This window comes from Nannobrachium achirus, assembly GCF_963921795.1.
Source record: "Nannobrachium achirus genome assembly, chromosome: 8".
Lineage (NCBI taxonomy): Eukaryota > Metazoa > Chordata > Actinopteri > Myctophiformes > Myctophidae > Nannobrachium > Nannobrachium achirus.
The window spans coordinates 30409357-30431258 of record NC_137817.1 but is presented as its reverse complement, the minus strand read 5'-3'; the positions used below and the strand labels follow the sequence as shown (position 1 = coordinate 30431258).

At 42.7% G+C, this 21902-nt stretch overlaps 2 protein-coding genes across 5 annotated transcripts in view; one reads left to right on the top strand and one right to left on the bottom strand.

Moving 5' to 3' along the window:
- Positions 1–790: 790 nt before the first annotated feature.
- LOC308289828 (ribonucleoside-diphosphate reductase large subunit) lies at positions 791–4485 on the top strand (the record flags this gene model as incomplete). Its single annotated transcript, XM_080731595.1, has 4 exons — positions 791–914; positions 1832–3813; positions 3948–4136; positions 4288–4485. The coding sequence occupies exons 1-4, from the start codon at positions 896–898 to the stop codon at positions 4483–4485; spliced, it is 2388 nt and encodes a 795-aa protein (XP_080587721.1). The 5' UTR covers positions 791–895.
- Positions 4486–5921: 1436 nt separating this feature from the next.
- The window catches only part of sipa1l3 (signal-induced proliferation-associated 1 like 3), an 85030-nt gene continuing 69049 nt past the window's right edge, over positions 5922–21902 (bottom strand). For 3 of the 4 annotated variants that reach the window (XM_080732326.1, XM_080732325.1, XM_080732324.1), the window contains 11 exons: positions 21010–21192; positions 20234–20355; positions 17939–18054; positions 16213–16673; positions 13781–14008; positions 12993–13158; positions 12686–12860; positions 11688–11837; positions 10351–10477; positions 9556–9637; positions 5922–9342 (listed from right to left, as the gene is read on the bottom strand). In XM_080732326.1, the coding sequence (XP_080588452.1) occupies positions 9196–9342; positions 9556–9637; positions 10351–10477; positions 11688–11837; positions 12686–12860; positions 12993–13158; positions 13781–14008; positions 16213–16673; positions 17939–18054; positions 20234–20355; positions 21010–21192 (1957 nt within the window). In that variant the 3' untranslated portion in view covers positions 5922–9195. The remainder of the gene's footprint in view (positions 9343–9555; positions 9638–10350; positions 10478–11687; positions 11838–12685; positions 12861–12992; positions 13159–13780; positions 14009–16212; positions 16674–17938; positions 18055–20233; positions 20356–21009; positions 21193–21902) is intronic. The other variant, XM_080732327.1, reaches the window with a different exon arrangement.

The window sequence follows — 21902 nt, the reverse complement described above, 5'->3', positions numbered from 1 at the left end:
GTTAGCTTGTAGATTTGTTCTTTTTTGCTCTCCAGTCGCCACACCGTCGTACTTTGGAGTATATAATTTAAAGGGATAGGACCATAAAGGGACCATTCCTTGAAACTAAAAATAGTAGCCTACTTTGTTCCCTTATTTTTGACACATCTTACAAGTTCAAGGTTGTAGGTTGTTGTTAACCATAAACCCTCTAGTAGTCTTTAGTAAACTGGACCTGGGTTAGCTCTAGTAGCCTACATTTGGATAGCCTTTTCCTTTACACCAATACATCTCTTTGCTAAAAACAGCTGATCTACAACGTCTATTTTGGCTAATGTTCCCCCCAGGATGCTTGAAAGTGGTTAATGTGATTGGTGACCATTCACAGACACCCTATTATGTCATGTGTTTACTGTTTGTGTGAAAATAAAATGTGGAGATTTTTATTTTTTTATGAAAGTCAGTGTAGGAAAGTATTTAGGCTATGGAGTGTATTGGGCACCTGACAAGAACCTTGCACCAACATTAACCATGTCATTTCGTGTTATAAGACATCCTCCAAGTAAAACTAGGTCACATAATAATGATATTATATTTTTCTTGGTTAAAAACATCCCGCCACATTGTTCGCCCCGCCCCGGACAGATGAACTGAAGTTAATACAAGCGTTGGTGATTGGCTATTAACCAGCTGGCTTCTCTGTTATATGGATGTTGATAGGTCTAAAAGTATGTCCGCCTCTTCATGTCTCAATTCTCAAATAGATGTTGCGGGGGTTTCTCTCGTTTATGAGCTATTCCCGCTTTGCTAGTTTGCTTTCTGGTGTGTGAGAGACTCAGCACTTAGTTCAAAATAGATAAATACTGTAGCTTGTTGTTGTACCAGTACCACTAGTTCTTCCAGAGATCTTGGCAAGATGCACGTGGTCAAGCGAGGTGGGTGTTAATGTTTTATTTTAATAAAACAGTAGTTTGACAAAACGTTTTCCAGACACCAGCTATTTGATGTGTTGTCTTTAACCAGGCAGTTAAAAGGTGGAACCGTGGCAGTTGACAGTTGTAGTATAAGTATAACATGTCTTGCTAACGTTACTAAGGTTCTTTGTTTTCCATATCGAACTAATAAAACCAACGTTAGCCTGTCCATTAGCCGGTCGCTAAATGCTAGGTAGCCACAATGTTTACTACTGCAGCCTACGTACCATGTTGGTTAGCTCAGTGGTTCTCAAACCTTTTCATGTCAAGGACCCCCAAATTGACACTCATTAGCCCGCGGACCCCCATTGGAAAATGTATGCCAGGGACCCCCATATAAGAGACTTTTACAGCTTGAAATTAAAATGTTGAGAATCACTGCTATAGGCAGTAAAATAATATCACATTGTTGGCTTATTATCGTATTGGTTCGTTAAATGGTCACTCATGGAATAGATCAAGATTCTAGACTGTAATTTCTTGGCGGTTGTTGTCAACTCACTACACTGTAAAATCAGGTGTTCATTTAACTCCGAGTTAAATGGAAGGAGCCATTTGTACACTCGGCTCAGGATTTTATTGTGTAGCCTTTGTTTTAGTTGGCGCCAGAAAGCACAGTACCTTGGTTCAAACTAAGGTAGCACAATGATGGCTACTAGGCTAGCAGTAAGCTTATCTGCCTAAAGTATATGCCCATTTAAAAAAAAAAACAATCATTTCTATAAATTCTCATTTTATGGAGTTGTCAACTTTAATACTGGGATGTCATATCTATCATTTGGCTCACTTTACCAAATGCATTTTTTGACGGATGCCATAATGTTTTGTTTTTATTGAGCTTAACACATTTGTTGACAAAGACCTCTTCTTGCTTTCAGATGGACGCCAGGAGCGTATCATGTTTGATAAGATCACCTCTCGTATCCAAAAGCTTTGCTATGGATTGAATTCTGACTTTGTGGACCCAACACAGATTACAATGAAGGTGATCCAGGGTCTGTACAGTGGAGTCACCACCATAGAGCTAGATACATTGGCAGCAGAGATTGCAGCCACTCTCACCACGAAGCATCCCGACTATGCCATTTTGGCTGCACGGATTGCTGTCTCTAATTTGCACAAAGAAACCAAGAAAGTATTCAGCGACGTGATGGAGGATCTGTACAACTATGTCAACCCCTTAAATCAACGCCACTCTCCCATGATCTCCAAGGAGACGCTTGACATAGTCCTTGAAAACAAGGATCGTCTAAATTCGGCCATCATTTTTGACAGAGATTTCTCCTACCAGTTCTTTGGCTTTAAGACACTCGAGCGGTCTTATCTGTTGAAGATAAATGGGAGAGTTGCTGAGAGACCCCAGCACATGCTCATGAGAGTGGCTGTTGGGATTCATAAAAGAGACATTGATGCGGCTCTCGAGACCTACAACCTCCTCTCAGAGAAGTGGTTCACCCATGCTTCCCCCACTTTGTTCAATGCTGGCACCAATCGACCCCAGCTGTCAAGTTGTTTCCTCCTGGCCATGAAGGATGACAGCATTGAAGGTATTTATGACACGCTGAAGCAATGTGCGCTCATCTCTAAATCAGCAGGTGGCATTGGAGTGGCAGTTAGTTGCATCAGATCAACAGGAAGCTACATTGCCGGAACAAACGGTAATTCCAACGGGCTAGTCCCTATGCTTAGAGTGTACAACAATACAGCACGCTATGTTGATCAGGGTGGTAACAAGAGACCTGGGGCCTTTGCTATGTACCTGGAGCCATGGCATTTTGATGTGTTTGATTTCTTGGAGTTGAAGAAGAATACTGGGAAAGAGGAGCAGAGGGCCAGAGATCTGTTCTATGGCATGTGGATCCCTGACCTCTTTATGAAGAGAGTGGAGAGCAACCAAGACTGGTCGTTGATGTGCCCTGGTGACTGCCCTGGGCTGGATGAGTGCTGGGGGGAGGAGTTTGAGAAGCTGTATACCAGGTATGAGAGCGAGGGCAAGTCCAAGCGTGTGGTGAAGGCTCAGCAAGTGTGGCATGCCATCATTGAGTCCCAGACGGAAACGGGTACGCCATACATGCTCTACAAGGATGCCTGCAATAGGAAGAGCAACCAGCAGAATCTGGGTACCATCAAATGCAGCAACCTTTGCACAGAAATTGTGGAGTACACCAGTGAGGACGAGGTGGCTGTGTGTAACCTTGCTTCAATCGCACTCAACATGTACGTCACCCCTGAAAGGACCTTTGACTTTAAAAAGCTGGCACAAGTCACCAAGGTCATTGTCAAGAACCTAAACAAGATCATTGACATCAACTTTTACCCAGTCCCAGAGGCTGAAAACTCCAACATGCGCCATAGGCCCATCGGAATTGGTGTCCAGGGTTTGGCTGATGCCTTCATCCTGATGCGTTTCCCCTTCGAAAGCCCTAATGCCCAGTTGCTCAACACTCAGATCTTTGAGACCATCTATTATGCTGCCCTTGAAATCAGCTGTGAGCTGGCCGCTGAGCACGGCCCTTACCAAACCTACCCTGGATCTCCTGTCAGCAAGGGAATCCTTCAGTATGACATGTGGGAGAAGACTCCTACAGATCTGTGGGACTGGAAACTACTGAAGGAGAAGATTGCCAAACATGGTGTGAGGAACAGTCTACTGCTCGCCCCTATGCCGACGGCTTCCACAGCCCAGATCCTTGGCAACAATGAGTCAATTGAGGCCTACACAAGCAACTTCTACACCCGCAGGGTTCTCTCTGGGGAGTTCCAGATTGTTAATCCCCACCTGCTGAAAGACCTTACAGAGAGAGGACTGTGGAACGAGGAGATGAAAAACCAGCTGATTGCGCACAATGGATCAGTCCAGGTGAGAAACTACACGTCATCTGATCATTTAATTGAATAATTTTATGTTTCGGTGTCCAGAAAAAAAAAATACAACACAATAGATATAATATTGCTTTTGTTAAGACATTTTTAACCAGTGTTTGACTTCCACAGGAAATTGCTGGGATACCAGATGATGTAAAGGAGTTGTATAAAACCGTGTGGGAAATCTCCCAGAAGACCATTCTCAAGATGGCTGCAGACCGTGGCGCCTTCATTGACCAGAGCCAGTCCTTGAATATCCACATTGCAGAGCCAAACTATGGCAAACTAACCAGCATGCACTTCTATGGTTGGAAGCAAGTAAGTTAAAGCCTCTGAGAAATCAAAGGGACTAATTACTTGAAATATAATACAAATCTGCAAGCGATTAATGAAATTAAATTTAAGAAACACAACTGTAAGTGCCACAAGGCAACTTAAATTTATATTAAGCATACATATCTCATTACAGGGTTTGAAGACGGGCATGTACTACCTGCGTACCAAGCCTGCAGCCAACCCCATCCAGTTTACTCTGAACAAGGAGAAGCTGAAGGAGTCCCAGCCAGAAAAGACCTCTGAGGAGGAGAAGGAGATCAAGGAGCGTAATGCTGCTGCTATAGTCTGCTCCTTGGAGAACAGGGATGATTGCATGATGTGTGGCTCTTAACCTGCTAATAAGGCATTGTCATTGTATCCGAGTCGTAAATGTAAGCAGTTATCACCAGTGGTGAACAAAGTACAAAGACATTGTCATTTTTCCCAAAAATTCAACGGTTTTCCAGAAATATTCAAAACATAAGTGACAATAGCAGATCTACTGGCTCACAACTCATAGCAATGTGTTGTGAGCTTGTAGAAGTCGTATAAAAAAGTACTTAAGTTACTGTCCATCACTGGTTATCACTACTTTTAGGGAGCTACTTGCAAGATTGTATTGTATAGAATTGCTAATAAACGGGTTTCTTATATTAAACTTTTTATAAGTATTTTATATTTTGGGAAAAGAAATTACTTGAATAGTAATTGGAAGCTGTTAACAAGGATTAAGAGATGGCACATCACCATTCTACTGTAATATAAATACTTTCATGGGTTAAGCAAGGAAACAACAAAGGGTCATCAATCAATTATGTCCGCACACCGACAAATGTGTCTCTAGAAAGACTTGTCTGTGGTGAATTCTAGATTTTCTTTTTTACACTCCATTATAGTATGTTCTTATTTTGATCATAAGACCCAATTACTGAATGTCCAGGTTTTCTTCAGAATATGTATGTCACTGATTTACTATGGCACTATATATAGCACATTGAGTCCAACTAGTAGTGCTTCTCAAATGTTTTGTTTGCAAGGATATTAACTCAGAGTGTACAACTGGAACCAAATGGACCCATACGGGTCACTTGCAAGAGTTGGAATTGTTAAGGTCATTCAGGGATGTCTTTGTTTATGGTAATGTCTTCTCATTGTGTAGGGTCTGTGGCAAAAAAGAAGAGAAAAATGTCCACAAGCCAATTTTGAAGCTCTGGTACTTGAATGAAAATAGTCACCGTCGGAAAATCGACTTTCATATTCCATAAATGAATGCCCTACTTTGTGCAAAAGTAGCAAATTGCTTTATTGCAAGCTCAGACACGTTGAGTGGCTATTTGATATAAATATTGAACCATTGAAATGTATTAACTATAGCTTGTGTCCTAACTTCAATTAATCCCTTTGGTACAGGTAATAAAATGGTGACAAGGGTTCTGCCTGACAGCGATATGTAGCTTTTAATGGACATTTTCAGGAGACCAATGACCAAGTATTTATTCCGACAATGTTAATCTGATTTTGTAATAAACTGCCTTGTCTTGTGCAAACGTTGACTAGCTTTTATAGCCAACTGGGAAATCTCAACCTCTCCACTTTGTTAGTTTGGAAAATAAACATGTGGCTGGAGCAGATAATCTAATGTGAATCTTGAATTTCCCTCAAATTAAATCTCATCAGTAGAAAAAGAGAATAGCCATTCTGAAAGATGATTTAATATTTTCTTATAAAATAATGAAAACATAATTTACATTTTTTAAATGTACACTCATTCATATAACATCCCCAAGTAAAACAAGGTTCGACCAAAAGTTTGTCTGCATTATGCACCCCTGCCACATGCAGAAAGCACTAACGCAAAGAAAAGCCAGAAATAAAAATGCATAATCATACAAATTAACTTTGTACAAAGATCAGAAATAAAACAGTACCCTCTCATTTTCACTATTTTACCAGTTTGCAAAAGTGGCCAATGTGTTAAGAAATAAATTATCAAAATAGTAAACATCTAACAAAAAAAAAACAAGAACATACATTACCATTTACCATAATGCATTACTGTTTGTGATTTGTGCAAGTGCAACATCAGTGCACCAAGCTATGCTCAACACATACTGTGTATAATGTAATTAGCTTAAAATTATATATATATATATATTTATAGAAAAAAAAATAACTAACCCCTCCACATGCAAATCAACTCAATTAAGACACCTACTTGTACTAAGTTGTATGGTTCAACCTCATTTTGGGATTAGTATGAATTTTGAACTTGCAACATTATGTTGGGTTTGGTATGTCATGTTTGATTTAGAGCGGAAATTTGGAGTTGGTCCCAAACCTGAAAAAAATAATGGTCCAAGCTTGAACCAAGCCCATGGGGCATAGCATGTCATGATCCAAAAATGTGCTCAAAGCCAGAAATTGCAAATATGTTTCTTACAATGCATTGTAAGTAAAGTAAGTCCTGCCTGTGCTGTGGGATCCAGGGGGCTCTCTCCATTCCGACATGTCTCCTTTCATGACATTGACTTCTTATTGTCGGAGTGGCAACACTTCCATAGGGGTTAGGGTAAGGGATAGGGTTAGTGTCGGAATGGAGACATGTCGGAATGGAGACGTAACCGCGGGATCCATTGGTGGTTAAGGTAAAAAAGTATCAAGCTCTTATGCCACTGCAAATGGATGACATCACCCAAGACAATATAAATGACTGTTTAACGATGAAGAGGTACAGAGCGGAGGTACGGAGCAGACACAGTGTTTCTATGGGCAAAATACTGGAAAACCGAAAAAAAAAAAGGCATGGAGAGCAGTAGAAATTAATGGCAGTTACACAAAGCAGTGTAGTCATTGTCTTGCCCATGATCAGAAACAAAACTGTAATATTGTACTTGTGCTATCTCACAGCAATTGAACTAAATAAGTATGGAAGAGGGCCATCTACAGTATGTGAGGAACCTGAGTGACTTTGGGAGGGGAGAGAATAAACAGTTCCAGTCAGATCAGGAAAGGCGTCAAGTGAGAAAGCATTTACAAGGCGGGAGTTCATGACTTAGTTCAGTATACTGCGATATCCATGTCCAAACTGGAATAAGGTATTCTAGTTTTACATGGGGTCAGATACATCTATTCACTCACATTGCTGGAGGTTTCCTCCAAGCAGTACCAAATGAAGATTCAAACAGCCCTGGATAGACAAAACACATTTCTGTAGGAAAAATAGATATTGTAGAGAATTGGAATCAAGCCAGCCAGCAGTATAAATAGTGTATTTTGTGTTCCTTTCATTCCTGTTTGCGTTTTGTGTTCATTCATTCATCAAGGGAAAGGATTTGCAAACCAAACATGTCAGACTCATTAAGACATATCCCTCTCTCGCTCTCTCTCTCTCTCACACACACAAACACACATACACACAAATTGGTTCTGATAAGACACAAGAGCTACAGTGTTGTACAGTGAGCTACATGTGAAATACATGTCTATAGTCTATTTACCATATGCACAATTCACTATTGTACTTAGGAGCTTAATTTAAATTACCAAGTGACACAGATGGCAATCCACTAAGAATTCAGTATTATGAGAATAATGAGATGTCAACAACAAAAGAACCTAGGTACAAATCATAGACCAGGGGCCTCATTCATAGAAAGGTTATTGGTTTTATGCTTAAAAGTGTCCTTAAAATAATTTCTCAGGATATACTGTTAGTTCTTACACCCGATTCATAGGGGCAAAAAAATCACCCCCTCCCCCAATTCTATTTCGCCCTCTTTCTCCCAATTTTGTAGTTCTGTAAATTCCGAAGTATCGCAGCTGACTGTACTGGTTGTCTTACGGAGGGTGTAGGCAAGCACCTCCGTTACACGTTGACTTCCCAGTTCATCCCTCTGACCAACCTGTAGGAGTCAGTAGTGCAGCAACAGAGAATGCCCTCCCTGCTTTGCTTTCCTCCCATGAACATGGCCAATTGCGTTCGTTGGGACACCTAGCCAATGCACCAAAGGAAGATCTGACCCCCTAGCCTTCACGGTGGTGGACAGGAACTTTACCCCTGCGACATCTGAGTGCCCTATTCATGATCTTTAAATAAGCATTTTATAAATGAGGCCCCAGTACTATTGGCATGTCATGAGATGAACCTACACTGTTAGAGAAAGTAAATTCAAACAATGCACAATATTTGAATTTGTGACACTGACTTCACGGTCACGGAACTCTGTGGCTTGTTTCACATCCATGGGCCATCATTTATCCCTGCAAACTGAGAAAAACACAGCCCATACTTTTAACGTCACAGCAAGATAGTTTGCTTATAGCTCAAATATCTTATACCTGTTTGTCACATTCACACATTCATACATAAACTTACACACACACACACACCTACGATTAATAAAAATACACCTCGTCCTAGGAGTGCTGTGTTGTGCAACAATACAGTTGTCTCTGAGTATTTGCTGTACCCGACACCTCCACACACACATCTCTAATACAACAATCAGTACAATAAAGATAATGTTGATATTAGAGTATTGTACCACATGGGCATATAACTACAGTACCATGTCTTTAGACCTTGAAAATCCATGACTCCTAGTGCAGTCTGACATATGCAGTCTTAGTCTCTTTTTGGCTAATTGGCTTCAGGAACAGTATTAGGCCTCTCCAGGTGCTGTGGTAATTTATTAAAATCTCCTCTGATGTTCGCTGGCTTCTCTGAGTAGCTATTTCAGACTTTCAATATTCTGTTTAGAAAAATAAAAAATTACAGGCTCAAGGAACAAACATCGAAAGACTGGGGGACAATGATGCTCTGGGTGGTTTTTGTTCTCTCTCCAGTTTAAGGCAGTCCGGTCAAAGGTGAGTGGAGGAACAGTCTTTGGGCCCTTGTGTGTTGGGTATCACAGGGTACTGTGGGCACAGGGCTTCTCTCATCAACAAGACCAACAAAAAAAGAAAGAAAAAAAGATCCTCCATCAGCCTGCATCACATCCACCTCTGTGGGCATCAGTCGCTCCCCTCCCAAACAACACCTCATGTACTGAATTATTCACAGTCACTTCCTCTCTGGTTGATTATTGGTGAAGAGTTGGCTGAACTTCCGAAGCTGCTCACTGGCTGAAAGGCTCTCCTCTTGCAGGCGGTGGTTGTTCTCCCTGAGGTTGGCCATCTCCGCTAGCAGCACAACCTTGTCCTTCTTCTCCTGGTAGGAAGTACAGGAGGAGAACAAGAACAAAAAAGTAAAGTGTCTGGTTTTCTCTTAGCTGAACTATTCGTCTTCAAAAATAAAAACCAGGAGCAAGTAGTGCTTAAAACAGAATGTGAATTCATACACTATGATTCATAGTATACTGTATACTACAATCAATGATTTATTAGAGTGTGACTCAGAATTGTAGAAAGATAAATGTCTCACTTTTTCCAGGTCAGTGTTCAGCTGTTGCAGCATTACCTCCAGGTGGTAGAGACGCCCTGAAAGATCGTTAGGGACCTCATCACTGAGAAAACACACACACACACACACACACACACACACACACACACACACACACACACACACACACACACACACACACACACACACACACACACACACACACACACACACACACACACACACACACACACACACACGTTAATTTGCATAGAGCAAAGGAGCACAACCTAATATAATTGAGACCTATGCGCTGACTCATGTTTGAGAAAGGGCAGATGTGTTTCACAGGTGTGTGTGTGTGTGTGTGTGTGTGTGTGTGTGTGTGTGTGTGTGTGTGTGTGTGTGTGTGTGTGTGTGTGTGTGGAATGGTTCAATGTGCTCAACAAAGCCTTGCACTTTCACTGTTACTCTGTTCAAACAGTTTTCCTTCAGCAAGCCTGTAAAACTGCCTTTACCATCTTCTGGATACAGAAATTGTCAGGCCAGGATACAGTCACTAAACACCTCAATACAAGGGTTAAACTCATGGTTACAGGTCAAGGCCAAATTGTTTGTCAGAAACTGTACTGGACACATTTTGCTAGAGTAAAATATTTTTTGGCGGATGTGTACAACATTCATTGAACACACGTCAACTGTAGACAGTATTGCAACTAACCACAAGGTGGCAACATTGATGTAGTTAGGACACTGTGAGGCAGGTAAGGAAACAAAACCATTTGAGTTACTGATGACCAGTGACTGAATGCATGTTGCAGAATTGTAATGACTTACCCACTGAAGGTGGGGGTGGTGCGTGGGGTCTGTGGTGTCTGGAAGTGGACAGGACTGATAACTGGCCTCATGTCTGGACCTCCAACCTGTGGCTCATTCAGTGAGAACAGGGATACTGCTCTTTGAACTGTAACACACACACACACACACACACGCGCACAAACACAGTTACTTTCACAAAGCTGCTTCAGGCCCCGTTTCTTTTTTCTCATGTCCCCTGAGCTGTCTCACAATAAGGTGCTGTAGCGTAGTTTGTCTTAGCAGCAATGAAGGCCCTGGATCACATGTTGATCTGTTGTTTTGGCCCACTGTGAAGGACTTAGTGTTTGCAGGGCAGGAGACACTAGGGACAGAAGGATGGAGGGGGGGGCATCTGCTGGGCATAGAAATGAGCCCAGATCCCTCTCTCTTTCCCAGGAGTGTCGTGTGACACAAGGAGAGAGGGTATGACAAGACTTTTATTAAACCACAAAACCCAACACAATGCATCCAGCCGTTAACATGGCATATCATTCCCGTCGTGCAGCAACCTCGTATCTCCAGAATTGAACTTTTAATGTTTTTTAATGGATTAATGCCCTACTTCGTCATACAACAGTGTCACACAAAAGTAGCACAAATAGCCGATGTACAAGCTCTAACATTTTAATTCTGAAATGTAACAGTTTTGGACATATGAGGTTTCCACCCAACGCAACAATATAAAATCCTCCAGGGTTTTTGATGGTGAGATAACAGGGTTGTAAGGTTTCGTTTTGTGAGAATTAAAGTGAATGCAACCGATCCCCCCCAACACTGTGAGAGCTTGCATGAAAAGTCTATTTGATCACAGAAAGATCATTTTTCAGTGTGTGGAAGCCGTTTGTCTTCTTTATGCCCAACCACTAAAATATCAAAAGTTTGTGTATTTAAATATGAGCCTGAGGAAGCATGTTGTAACCAAAACCTTGCTCCGTTAAAATTCTTTGTTGTACCGTTCAAGTTGGCAGTGGGCAGGTAATTTTTTATTGTTTGTGTATTTGTATGTACCAACAACGGCTAATGCACAACAGCTTCGACAAGAGGTAGGATAAATACAGGCAACTTCAGTTAAGTACTAGTTTTTACTGGTTCCTGTGAACTGACCACTAAAATTGAGGAGGGAAACCCACAGCACTGCATAAGTCATGTAAGCACAAAACCCCAAATCATAACATTGGCGATGATGAGCAAGTTTACTTTACATTCATGTCAACATTGCTTCCACAAGTAGTGTACATTAATTTTACATTACTTCCTCTTTCATTTTATGTTCCTTTTATTACTTAAAGTTGTCTTCAGAGTTCCCCAACACTCACCTTCAAAGGCTTTAGCTGCACTGACCAGACTGGACCACTCCAGACCACAGGCTGTGTCTGGGAGGGGCATCAGCCCTGGGTCCAGCCTCCGCAAAGGGGGAACCTTGTCCCTCACCTCTGTAAGGGACAGCTCAGACGCCGACAGAGGGACTGAGAGAGAGGAATCGAGAGAGAGTACAGTAATAAGATGGTGCATGCTATATTAACTATTAAAGTTATAAAAATAATTAATAAAGGGCTACATTTGCAAATACATACAGTACAGGGATGCCACAGAAAAATCGATTTTCGAATAGTCATTAGTCTTCAAAAATGAATTAAATCTTTTTTTTTCTTTTTTACAGACAAAATATAGGCCAATACTACTATAAAGCAAACCAGTCACTCGAAAAGTAACTATGAGGACTGAGAAGGCTGTACAAAATCTCCACAAAGGTTTACTCATCAAAACGGGTTATAAAACCATCAAAGCATGGACAGCACTCAACACTTAAAGGACAACTTCGACACTTTTCAACCTATCTTCATATAATTGGTCCTCGCTAATGTTCACGATAAAATGGAAAAAATAAAAATAAAATCCTCTCGGTTCAGAAACCCGTTATGACAGGTCTTCTGAACCGAGAGGATTTTACTATTTATATATTTTAGATTTTTATCCAGTGAACATTAGCGAGGCCCATTATATGAGATAGGCTTGAAAAGTGTCGAAGTTGCTCCTTTAAGTGTTGAGTGCTGTCCATGCTTGATGGTTTATCCCCCGTTTTGACTTTAATCAGTATCTGGCATCCATAATATACAGTATAGCTGTAATTCATCTTGGCAATACTGAGCAAGCTGACAAAATCATGATGAGGTTCTTGGCTCCCCTAAGAATGACCTTTGACAGCTCATGTTCTTGATGAATGAAGCCTCGATCTCGGCAGCGAATGTTCATCATAAATCTATGTTTCGACATGTCTTACAACCATGACCCATCGGTGCATCTCTCAACCCACCTTTCTTGTTCTGCATGTGGTTGGCAGACAGAGCGTGTCGTCGTGTGGGCAGAGTACAGGTAAAGAGCACGTCGTTGGCCGTGCTCTGATTCTCGGAAGTTGCAAAGCTGGCGTCCCTGCGCCCGCTGCACAAGGACTCATCAGAGAATGTACGCTGCAAGGTGCGTCTGGGAGACTATGGTATGAGAGAGTGAGACAAGTGAGTGGACATTTTCCCATCAGAGAAAATTAGGGATGCACCGATATATCTGCAATATACAGCTAAAATGTTAGTTTTTAAACATCGGTATCGGTATTCCTTCCTCACCGTATCTCTTTGTGTTTGTGTTTCTCCGGGGTTGTCCATGATGATCAGCTTCTTCAGGTCATCTTCAATAGTGCTCTTGTATGTTCGCCGTGGAGACCGCAGGTCCCTTAGGGATGCTCGGAGACGAGGCTGCCCAAACACATTCTTAGAATTCAGGTCCACCTGCCTGAAGATACAAAACATGACAACAGATGAGGCAGAATGACAGAGCACCAGAGTCCTGCACCGGGCCGGGTACCCGTGGGTACCGACAGATATCCGCGGATACCCGTGTTTGACGGGTGAAAGCGGGGCAGAACATATACTATTATAAATTCGCGGGTACGGCGACGGGAGGTGTGCGACTAAACACGGGCGGGCGACATTTTATTGTGCTCTCTCTATCTAAAGAATGGCCCAGGAGCGCACACATTGAGCAGCAGGACACAGCATTGTTTCTGCCTAAACAACGTGGAGCGCCCACAGTCAGTGGGCAGCAGGACACACACAACACAGAGAAACAACCACAGCACGCACTAGCACGTTAGCCCATGTTCTCATCATATAAGGGTGGGTTAAAAGGCTAAAAGAATTAAGAGTGGCAGCCGACCTGGCGTTTATGTAAATACTGTATATTGCGTTGCAAACACTGAGGACGGCGTGCAGGGACGATCGAGTGCGATGCCATTTGGAAGCACCACGCGCGGCTGTAGGCTATTTGCTTTACTGCATGTAATCACGGGAAAACAGGTCGGTCCGCAGATCTGATTAATGACGGGCGGGGCGGGCACTATAAATGTCCAACTCACTTCTTGGTGCTGTTGCCATCAGAGCTGGATGTTGTGGTATTTGAAGGTGATGGGCCATTGTCTTCAGGTTGCCAGGCATTCTGTCTGCTCTTGCCATAAAAGGACTTGGGGGCAGAGCTGGAGAGAGGGGTGGTGGAGAGATGAGCAGGGGTGGGTGTGGTGGGTGTGCGGATAGGCCGTGTTTTCTCAGCAGCAGGGGTCTTATAACCCTGGGGAGTATAGCAGGCCCTGAAAGGACACACATACACACGTGAATTTTGTTACTGGATCAATACAAAGATTACAGAGAGACTGCTTTGCTTATCGACAAAATAGAAAACCACCATATTGACCATAGACATTTCTTCTCTTACAGGAGGGCTTTCCAATCCCTCATATAGTATGCCGTAAGACACAAAATTGCCACTGTGTGACTAATTAGCCATAGTGTTAACCAGTTGCATGTAATAACGGCATCACAACCGGCTTATTCTCATCCAAATATGTCAAGTTATAAGTAACTGCTGCAAAGGTAACTACCACACAGCATATGGCATATAGGAAATACAGTATAAATAAGCCTCACATTGTTTCAAACAATGTACAGGTAACTGACTTGAGAGTCAAGAACAGACAACCATGGTCCTCTATTTAGATAGGGTTCTACAACTTCACTAAACTTGGTTATAAAATTAAAGTTATGTTTTTGACGGTTGGGTAAACATAAGCAAGAATCACTTTGTATTGATTACCTTATTCTATTGTAATTTTAATGTAAAAATCAATAGTACAATTAATAGAATAATCAAAGTGAATAATAAATTTCTACAGTACTGGACATAATTAGCAGTCAACACTTTTATGCAGAATATGCACATACAGTAACATATCTTCCAGGAAATAATCCTATTATCCAGGACCTTTGAACTTTTTTTTCCCATGACATGAAAACTGCATTAAAACAATTTCAAGATTTTCCAAAATATGTGTGAACATCTCTTCCACTTTCTACAAAATTAACTAGTGTTGCTTTGCTTGCTCATTATAATTTACTGTTAAGACAGAAAGATGATTTTACAACCACTCAAATGTGTTCCAGCATATTACAACCTTTTCATAGACAAGACACCCAGAACACAGACAGCAGAATAACTCAAATGATTTATCTTGTTAAAAGCCGAACTGTAACAAATGAGCAAGCAGCACCACACTAATTGGTGACACAAGTGCAGTTAAAATGGTAACAAGAAATACCAAAACCCTCTACCAAAACATCCAAAAATCATAGTATTTCACCATCAGCAATGAATACATGTACAGCAACGCATCAATCCTCAATCTTTAAAGGAAGAAGTGTGACTGACGTCTCGGTTGCGCAGATCTTCAGACAATCCTCAAACTTTCCCACCATTTACTTACCACAAACACCTTCATTATTTTCTTAAAAGCACAAACTGCATCCATCGTACCTGTGTTGACTCATCTGTCTCCTATAGCGTCTAATATATAGGTCTATAATATTCCACTGTGCAGTGATAGTCCTGTCCCAGGCTGCAAGGATACAGTATGATGAGTGAGGTGATGACACTGTGAATCTAAACACGCAATCCTTTAATCCCACAGAGCATGGGGTCATCCCCCAGGGTGTGTGAGTGTAAGAATGTGTATATTTATGATGGGGGAAGGGTCATAAAAACCCCACCAGTACAGCAGCTGGTCTGTATGTTTCAGTAGGATTTAGGCTGTAGGATGAGGATGGTGTCCAGAATACATAAAGCTTTACTTTATTTTATATGGTTTCTCCTTTCTGTCATTCATTTCCCCTCTCATCCTTTTGATTGATTGATTGATTGAATATTTTATTAAACAAAAATGTAGAACAGCATGTAGTACAGTCAAAACAAAAAACGATGTAGTACAGCACAAGTACAGTCTAAACACCCTGCCTAAAAGGAACACCCCAAAAAAGCCCTTGCAGCCTTAAAGTCCTTGCGGCCTTGTTTCCGTTGGAGGTCCTTGGTATTCAATTCATCAACATATAAAGTAGCATAAAAATAAACCATTGAATATCATCACCTTTATGTACAGAGTAGGGGGGAAAAGGTGGGGGTGGGGGGAAAGTAGGGGGGGGGGGGGGGGTCACTTCTTGCCTGTCTATGGGAGAAGTGATAACTACCTCCACCTTTGGCCTCCAGAAAGGTGGCTTTTCGAGGGCCGTTTTGTAGGACCTCAGTGATCTACATGTGTTAAGGGAAGGGGTCAAGGAATTCCACACTTGGGTGGCAGTGGAAGGAGAATTTACCCATATTTGTGTTAAGTGTGGGAGTGTGGGTGTTACCAGATCGTTGTTTGCGCTCCCTAGTATTGTGGCTGAGGGTGTCGCACATTTTTGTAAGTGTATTGTTAGAGAAGTATTGTAGGAGTGTGTCTGTGTGACACAGTCATTCTCCTACCTGGGTTTGAATGAATCCATTTTATCAGCACTGGAGCCGGGCGGCGGAAACGCCTTGGTTCGGTATCCTTTGGTGTGATTGGTCGTGGCAGGTATGACGGGCGACGACTCCCGCCTCCTCCCCTCCGTTCCGCCGCCGCGTCCAGCAGACAGTTCGTAAGTTGCAGAGCAGTGTGCGGGCTTGTTGTGCGACTGGTTGTTTGGAACGTTGCCATGGCGGTTGTGGCCGTAGTGGGTCACGGGAGCGTCGATGCCACTGTCGCTGGACCCCCCCTTGTTGAGGTGGTCGGCGTCGGGCTCTGCGGGGTCGCCACCTCCTCCTCGTTCTCCTCCGCTGCCTCCTCCTCCCCCTCCTCGTTCTCCTCCAGGCCCTCCGTCGAACCAGCGCTCGTCACTGTGGCTGCTGGAGGCGTTGCTGGACAGGGTGTTACTGCTGGAGTGACTGGAGTACTGCGTCTCACCCTACACACACACACACACACACACACACACAATGAGGGACAGGGAATGAACCCATTAAGACATGAGGCCGATTCTGCAAATTAGGCCGATTCAGTTTACACCTGAAGGCGGCCTATAAAGGCCGAAACGTTGTGTTTTTTTATACCGCTGGCTTTAATAAAATTATTTTGGGAGCATTTAGACAGTGTGTGGACCTTCTCTTCTTTTCTAGTTTTCGATGCTACAAATGCCTTCTAAATCAGTAGTTCTCAATTTTCTTCGTAATTCTAAATCATTCAACATTTTTTCAAAAATGTTGAAAAATAGCAGATGAACAAGCTCCCAGTGCGGCATGAAGTGACACGCTGTGAGCTTATAATATATCTATTTCTGAATAGCCAATGCTAAAATCTAAAATAGCATGGATGCTTTCCCGGTTTTAATTGGGATAATGCAGACTTTAATCTTCGCTTCTCCTCCTCACCATTTTCTTAGAACCTAACCTGATGCCCGTCTCTGACACTTGTTCTCCTTAACCCATTTAGTGCTCCAGACATGAACGGGTTAAATGTGTAGCGTGCCGCTCGCAGGGCTCCATTACGCTCCATTGTCTTATTTTGAAGGCCAGAAGTCCATTGCGTAAATACTTCCGGGTTGACGTCATGACGTCATACAACGGGAGCGGTCGTCACACCATGTGGTTTCTAAAATGGCCGATCGATGCCTTTGTTATTATGTTTTTGCAGCGAGAATCTAATGCCATCCTTGGCTTTAAAAGTGTTGTTTGGAGAAAATGGACATTAAAGATGAGATTCCCCGTCGGCCTCCATGTTATGGGATTACTATTTTGTGCACGTGGATCCGTGATGATGATGAATCGGCGAGGCCGATCGTGCCAGGACCTTCCGCCAGGCTATTGGGTAGGAGAACCGGCGTTACTCTATATACAGTACTTTTCGCGAGTATACTCGGGATCGGCACTCTAAATACTTGAGTATTTTTCACGAGTATACTCGGGATCGGCTAGAAATGAGTTAATATAAACTGCTATTTATGATCCTGATCTGGAATGGGGCATATTCTTTAATTGCAGGCATTGTAAAGCCCTCTGAATACAAGAGTCAACTAAATGTTTACAATGTAAATGGCGGATGGCGAGAAATGCAGTGTGTGCTTATACAGTGTGTGTGTATGTGTGTACAGTATATAAGATTATTAGATTAGAGCAACAGACAGACAAAGGTACTGGGAGGTCATAGGACATTTTCCAGAGAGCTTTGTCTGACCTTTGAGTGTCTGTTTGGAGAATCCTTCCCTGGGACGTCCGGTCTGGCAGGTCTCCTCTGCCCCCCTCCTCCAGCGAGCCCTCGACACGATGATACTGGAACATGCCAGAGGGGCTCTAGAAGCACGCACGCACGCACACACACACACACACACACACACACACACACACACACAGGATTAAAGCAAATCACATTCTACACTAAATGGTTGGTAAAGAGGATTAACACTTAAAATGCACTTTAACATGCACAAAAGCCAATGAACCCTACAGTACACTACGCTAATTACTTTTGGTGATTAGTGATGAAGTGATGGACATGGGTTTCTTTCGTAGTCCTACACCGGCAATGTTGAGGACAAACACAGGTGTTCTGATTGGCGTAGAAAATTAGTTCTATGCCAATCAGACACATTGAAACACCTGTGTTGGTCCTCAACATGGCCGCGTAGGACTACAAATGAAACCCATGAATTCATGACTAAAGCTACTAAGGAATAACTACACATCTTGAAAACTCTAGACTGCACCAAAGATGTGCAAAGACACATTGGAGATAGTTAACTCATTCTCTGACAAAGACGTCATTGGACATCGTGTTTTCCAAAGCCCACTCCGCCAATGACGTCATTGGACGTATTTTAGTTTTTCCATACGATTGAGCACAATCAGTTTCCTGCTGAGAACCATGGCCTCAGATTTGGAGATACTGATCCTCATCCCAGCCACTGCACACTCAAATTAGCAGTTGTAGATATAAAATGTATCAAGATTGAGCAACTGTATGGCCTACTTCTTACCTAAAATGTATACATTGTTTACAAACAAGTTGCTAGAGAGGAGTATTGCGTGTCTCTGACAGCTGAGCAGCAGAGCACTCCAATACCACAGACATCAAACATCTTGTGATAAAACTGTAGAAATCGCTGTCACTGCTGGTGTGAATTCAGTGAGGCTCACTCTTGTGTGTGTGTGTGTGTGTGTGTGTGTGTGTGTGTGTGTGTGTGTGTGTGTGTGTGTGTGCAGTGATGTTAATAGGTTTTCAAAGTAATGGGTCCCGGGACCCACAGGTGATCATTCGAATGAGTCCCAGAAAAAAATTATGGGTCCCCAATTTGGGTCCCCATTTTATTTATTTTTTGCATTGTGAGCTTTTAGATCGGCTATTTATAAAATGTTTGCCTCTATCTTATATTATTTTACAATTAGGCTAATGTTTGGACATTTTTGATAGTATAGTTTTAGCTTGTTGATTACTTTGGTGCAATAATGGTCTTTTTATTTTCTTGGGGTAATAAAAAGGTAATTTTCTCAAGTACTGTACTTATAAGTACAATTTAAGGTACTTTTACTTTACTGGAGTATTTCCAATTTTCATTACTTTTACTTCTACTCCACTACATCTCAGAGGCAAATATTGTACTTATTCCACTACAATTATTTGAAAACTTTACTAGTTACTTTGAAAAGTATAGCCTACATAACCACTTCAGCCATGGCTATTTTCAAAGGATATTATTTGGTAACATGTGATACAGAATCATTGTGCATAATGAGTACTTTTACGTTTAGTCCTAAGTGTAGCCTATACTTTTACTCAAGTACATTTTGAATTCCGGACTTTTACTTGCAGTATAGATACTTTTACTTAAGTAAAACATTTGAGTATACTTTTCTCACGGATCTCACCACTGTGTATGGAGAGACCACTCGTATGGGAGAGACGTAATACTATGAGAACGTGGAGCGCTCGGGCTGTTGTAAATCACAGATAATTAGTTTCTCCGCTTTGAAAATCAGACGTCTTTTTATGACTTAATGAGTTTATGACCCTCTGCCAGCCTCACTCTGCCTCAGAACAGCAGCCAGAAACGGCAGTAGCTTTAGCATGTAGCTAAACGTAGCGTCACAGTGACAGAGCCATAGGACAGAGCACGTTCATGTACGGGGGAGCGAAGTTCAGTGGAGCCTCTGCTGCTGCAGAGCGCGGTGGCTCCGCTGCATGCAGAAAGAGACAGACAGACGGCAGGCAGTTTCTGGCGAGGATATTAATGAAACGAAATGCTGTTTGCGACACGTTCATTCCGCGGGGACCCTGACCGCGACGCTCTAAATTATTTTAACATGGACTCCAATGAGGATGTGTCCGTGGGACCCCTGGAACATGACGTGAATGCGTCTCTGGGCGACGTGAACGCGTTTCTGACGCGGGACGCGCACGTAATGACATCTCTGTGTGTGTGTGTGTGTGTGTGTGTGTGTGCGTGCGTGTGCGTGCGTACGTGTGCGAGTGTACCTGTTTTACAGCGCTCCATGGTGCTCTCCTGGCTGGTGAAACCTGAGGACTCTCCGCTGGAAGTGATGTCAACGTTGAGGTGAGGCTCATAGGCCACCAGGGGGCGTTGCCCTGGACCATACCTGCACACATTATCAGACAGCATAGATTAGGTGGTGTATTGCAGTGATTCTCACACTTTTTCATGTCAAGGACCCCCCAACTTGATATGAATTTGGCCACGGACCCCCACCTAAAAATGGTTTGTGCCAGGGAAAAAGTTCAAAAATAGCAGATATACAAGCTCGCAGTCAACGTACAGAAGTGGTTAAAACGATTGTGATGCTGAAAGAACCCTCCCTCCGGCCCAAAGACAAACACATGCAATTACACACCACTCAACAAATGTACACAACAAAATAAGTTAAATACAGGAGGATTAAGACAAAACAAACTCAAATACAAATCAGAGCCATAAAACACAGCAAACAATACTGTGTCTGTGCGTGTGTGTGTGTGTGTGTGTGTGTGTGTGTGTGTGTGTGTGTGTGTGTCCCTGTTGTTATTCGTTGTTTCGTTATGGCAGTTGACTAAACACGTTCCTCTGGTTGAGCAGGATGTTAATATCCCAGCAGCATTAAAATAACACCCACACACCAGACCCATCACATAATTCCAGGAATACATACTCAATCCTCTAATGCATTATATTAAAAAAAACTATGATCAAGATCAGAGAGGGGGGAAAGCTGCACACAGACAAAAGGAGAAAGAAAGACCACACAGAGACCACGCACCTGTCAGGTGAGGGTTTATATCGTACAAAGGGGCCCGGGGTGATTATGGGCGGCCCCATGGTGGAGAGGCCCACCAGCCCAGAGGAGGGTGACGAGAAGCTGGCTGAGGGGTTCCTGTAGGGCAGCACCCGTTCGCCCCCCACAGGAGACAAGCTGTAGTGGTTCTCGGGGTAGCTGACTGGCCTGAGAGGCGACAGAGAGAGGAGGCGGCGGATAAATGGATGCACGGGACGCGATTATTCCTACCGTAGGAGATGGTGTCGCATAAATTAGAAGGCGCGGCTTGTGATTGGCTGGAGCGGAGGTCTGGAGCGCTCGGCTGTGGTCACTTGGACAGCGCGGGTGTGAATGTTAACCTCTATGCCTAAACCTAACCCAAACCTCAGTAAAACTATGCCTAACCATAACCCAAACCCTAACCCTAACCTCAGTAAAACTATGCCTAACTCTAACCCTAACCTCAGTAACCCTGACGCTGGCGAGTAGCCGACGCTGGTGAACGGAAAAGAAGCGCTCCTTCCCCCACCGTCTCCTACAGTAGTAATAATAGCGCACGTGACCCGACGGAATGGACCATGGGTCAAATTGTCGCTGACTGGATGAAAACTGATATTTATCTACATTTTGTAAGATGCAAAGCCACAGCTCCACAGCACAAAAAGCACAGCACAAAAGAGATTAGATGTTTGCCCGGGACCTAAACTAGAACACAGCAGATCTACAACTCACAGTGTGTTGCTTCACGCCGCGTTGTGAGCTTGTAGATCGGCTATTTTCACTACTTCTTAAACATTTGTTTTCCAATTCATGGAATTTCTTAGTTGCTTATTAATTTAATTACTTAGAAAATGTTTTTAATTCATGAAAATCTTAGATTTTGGGGGAATGTTTTT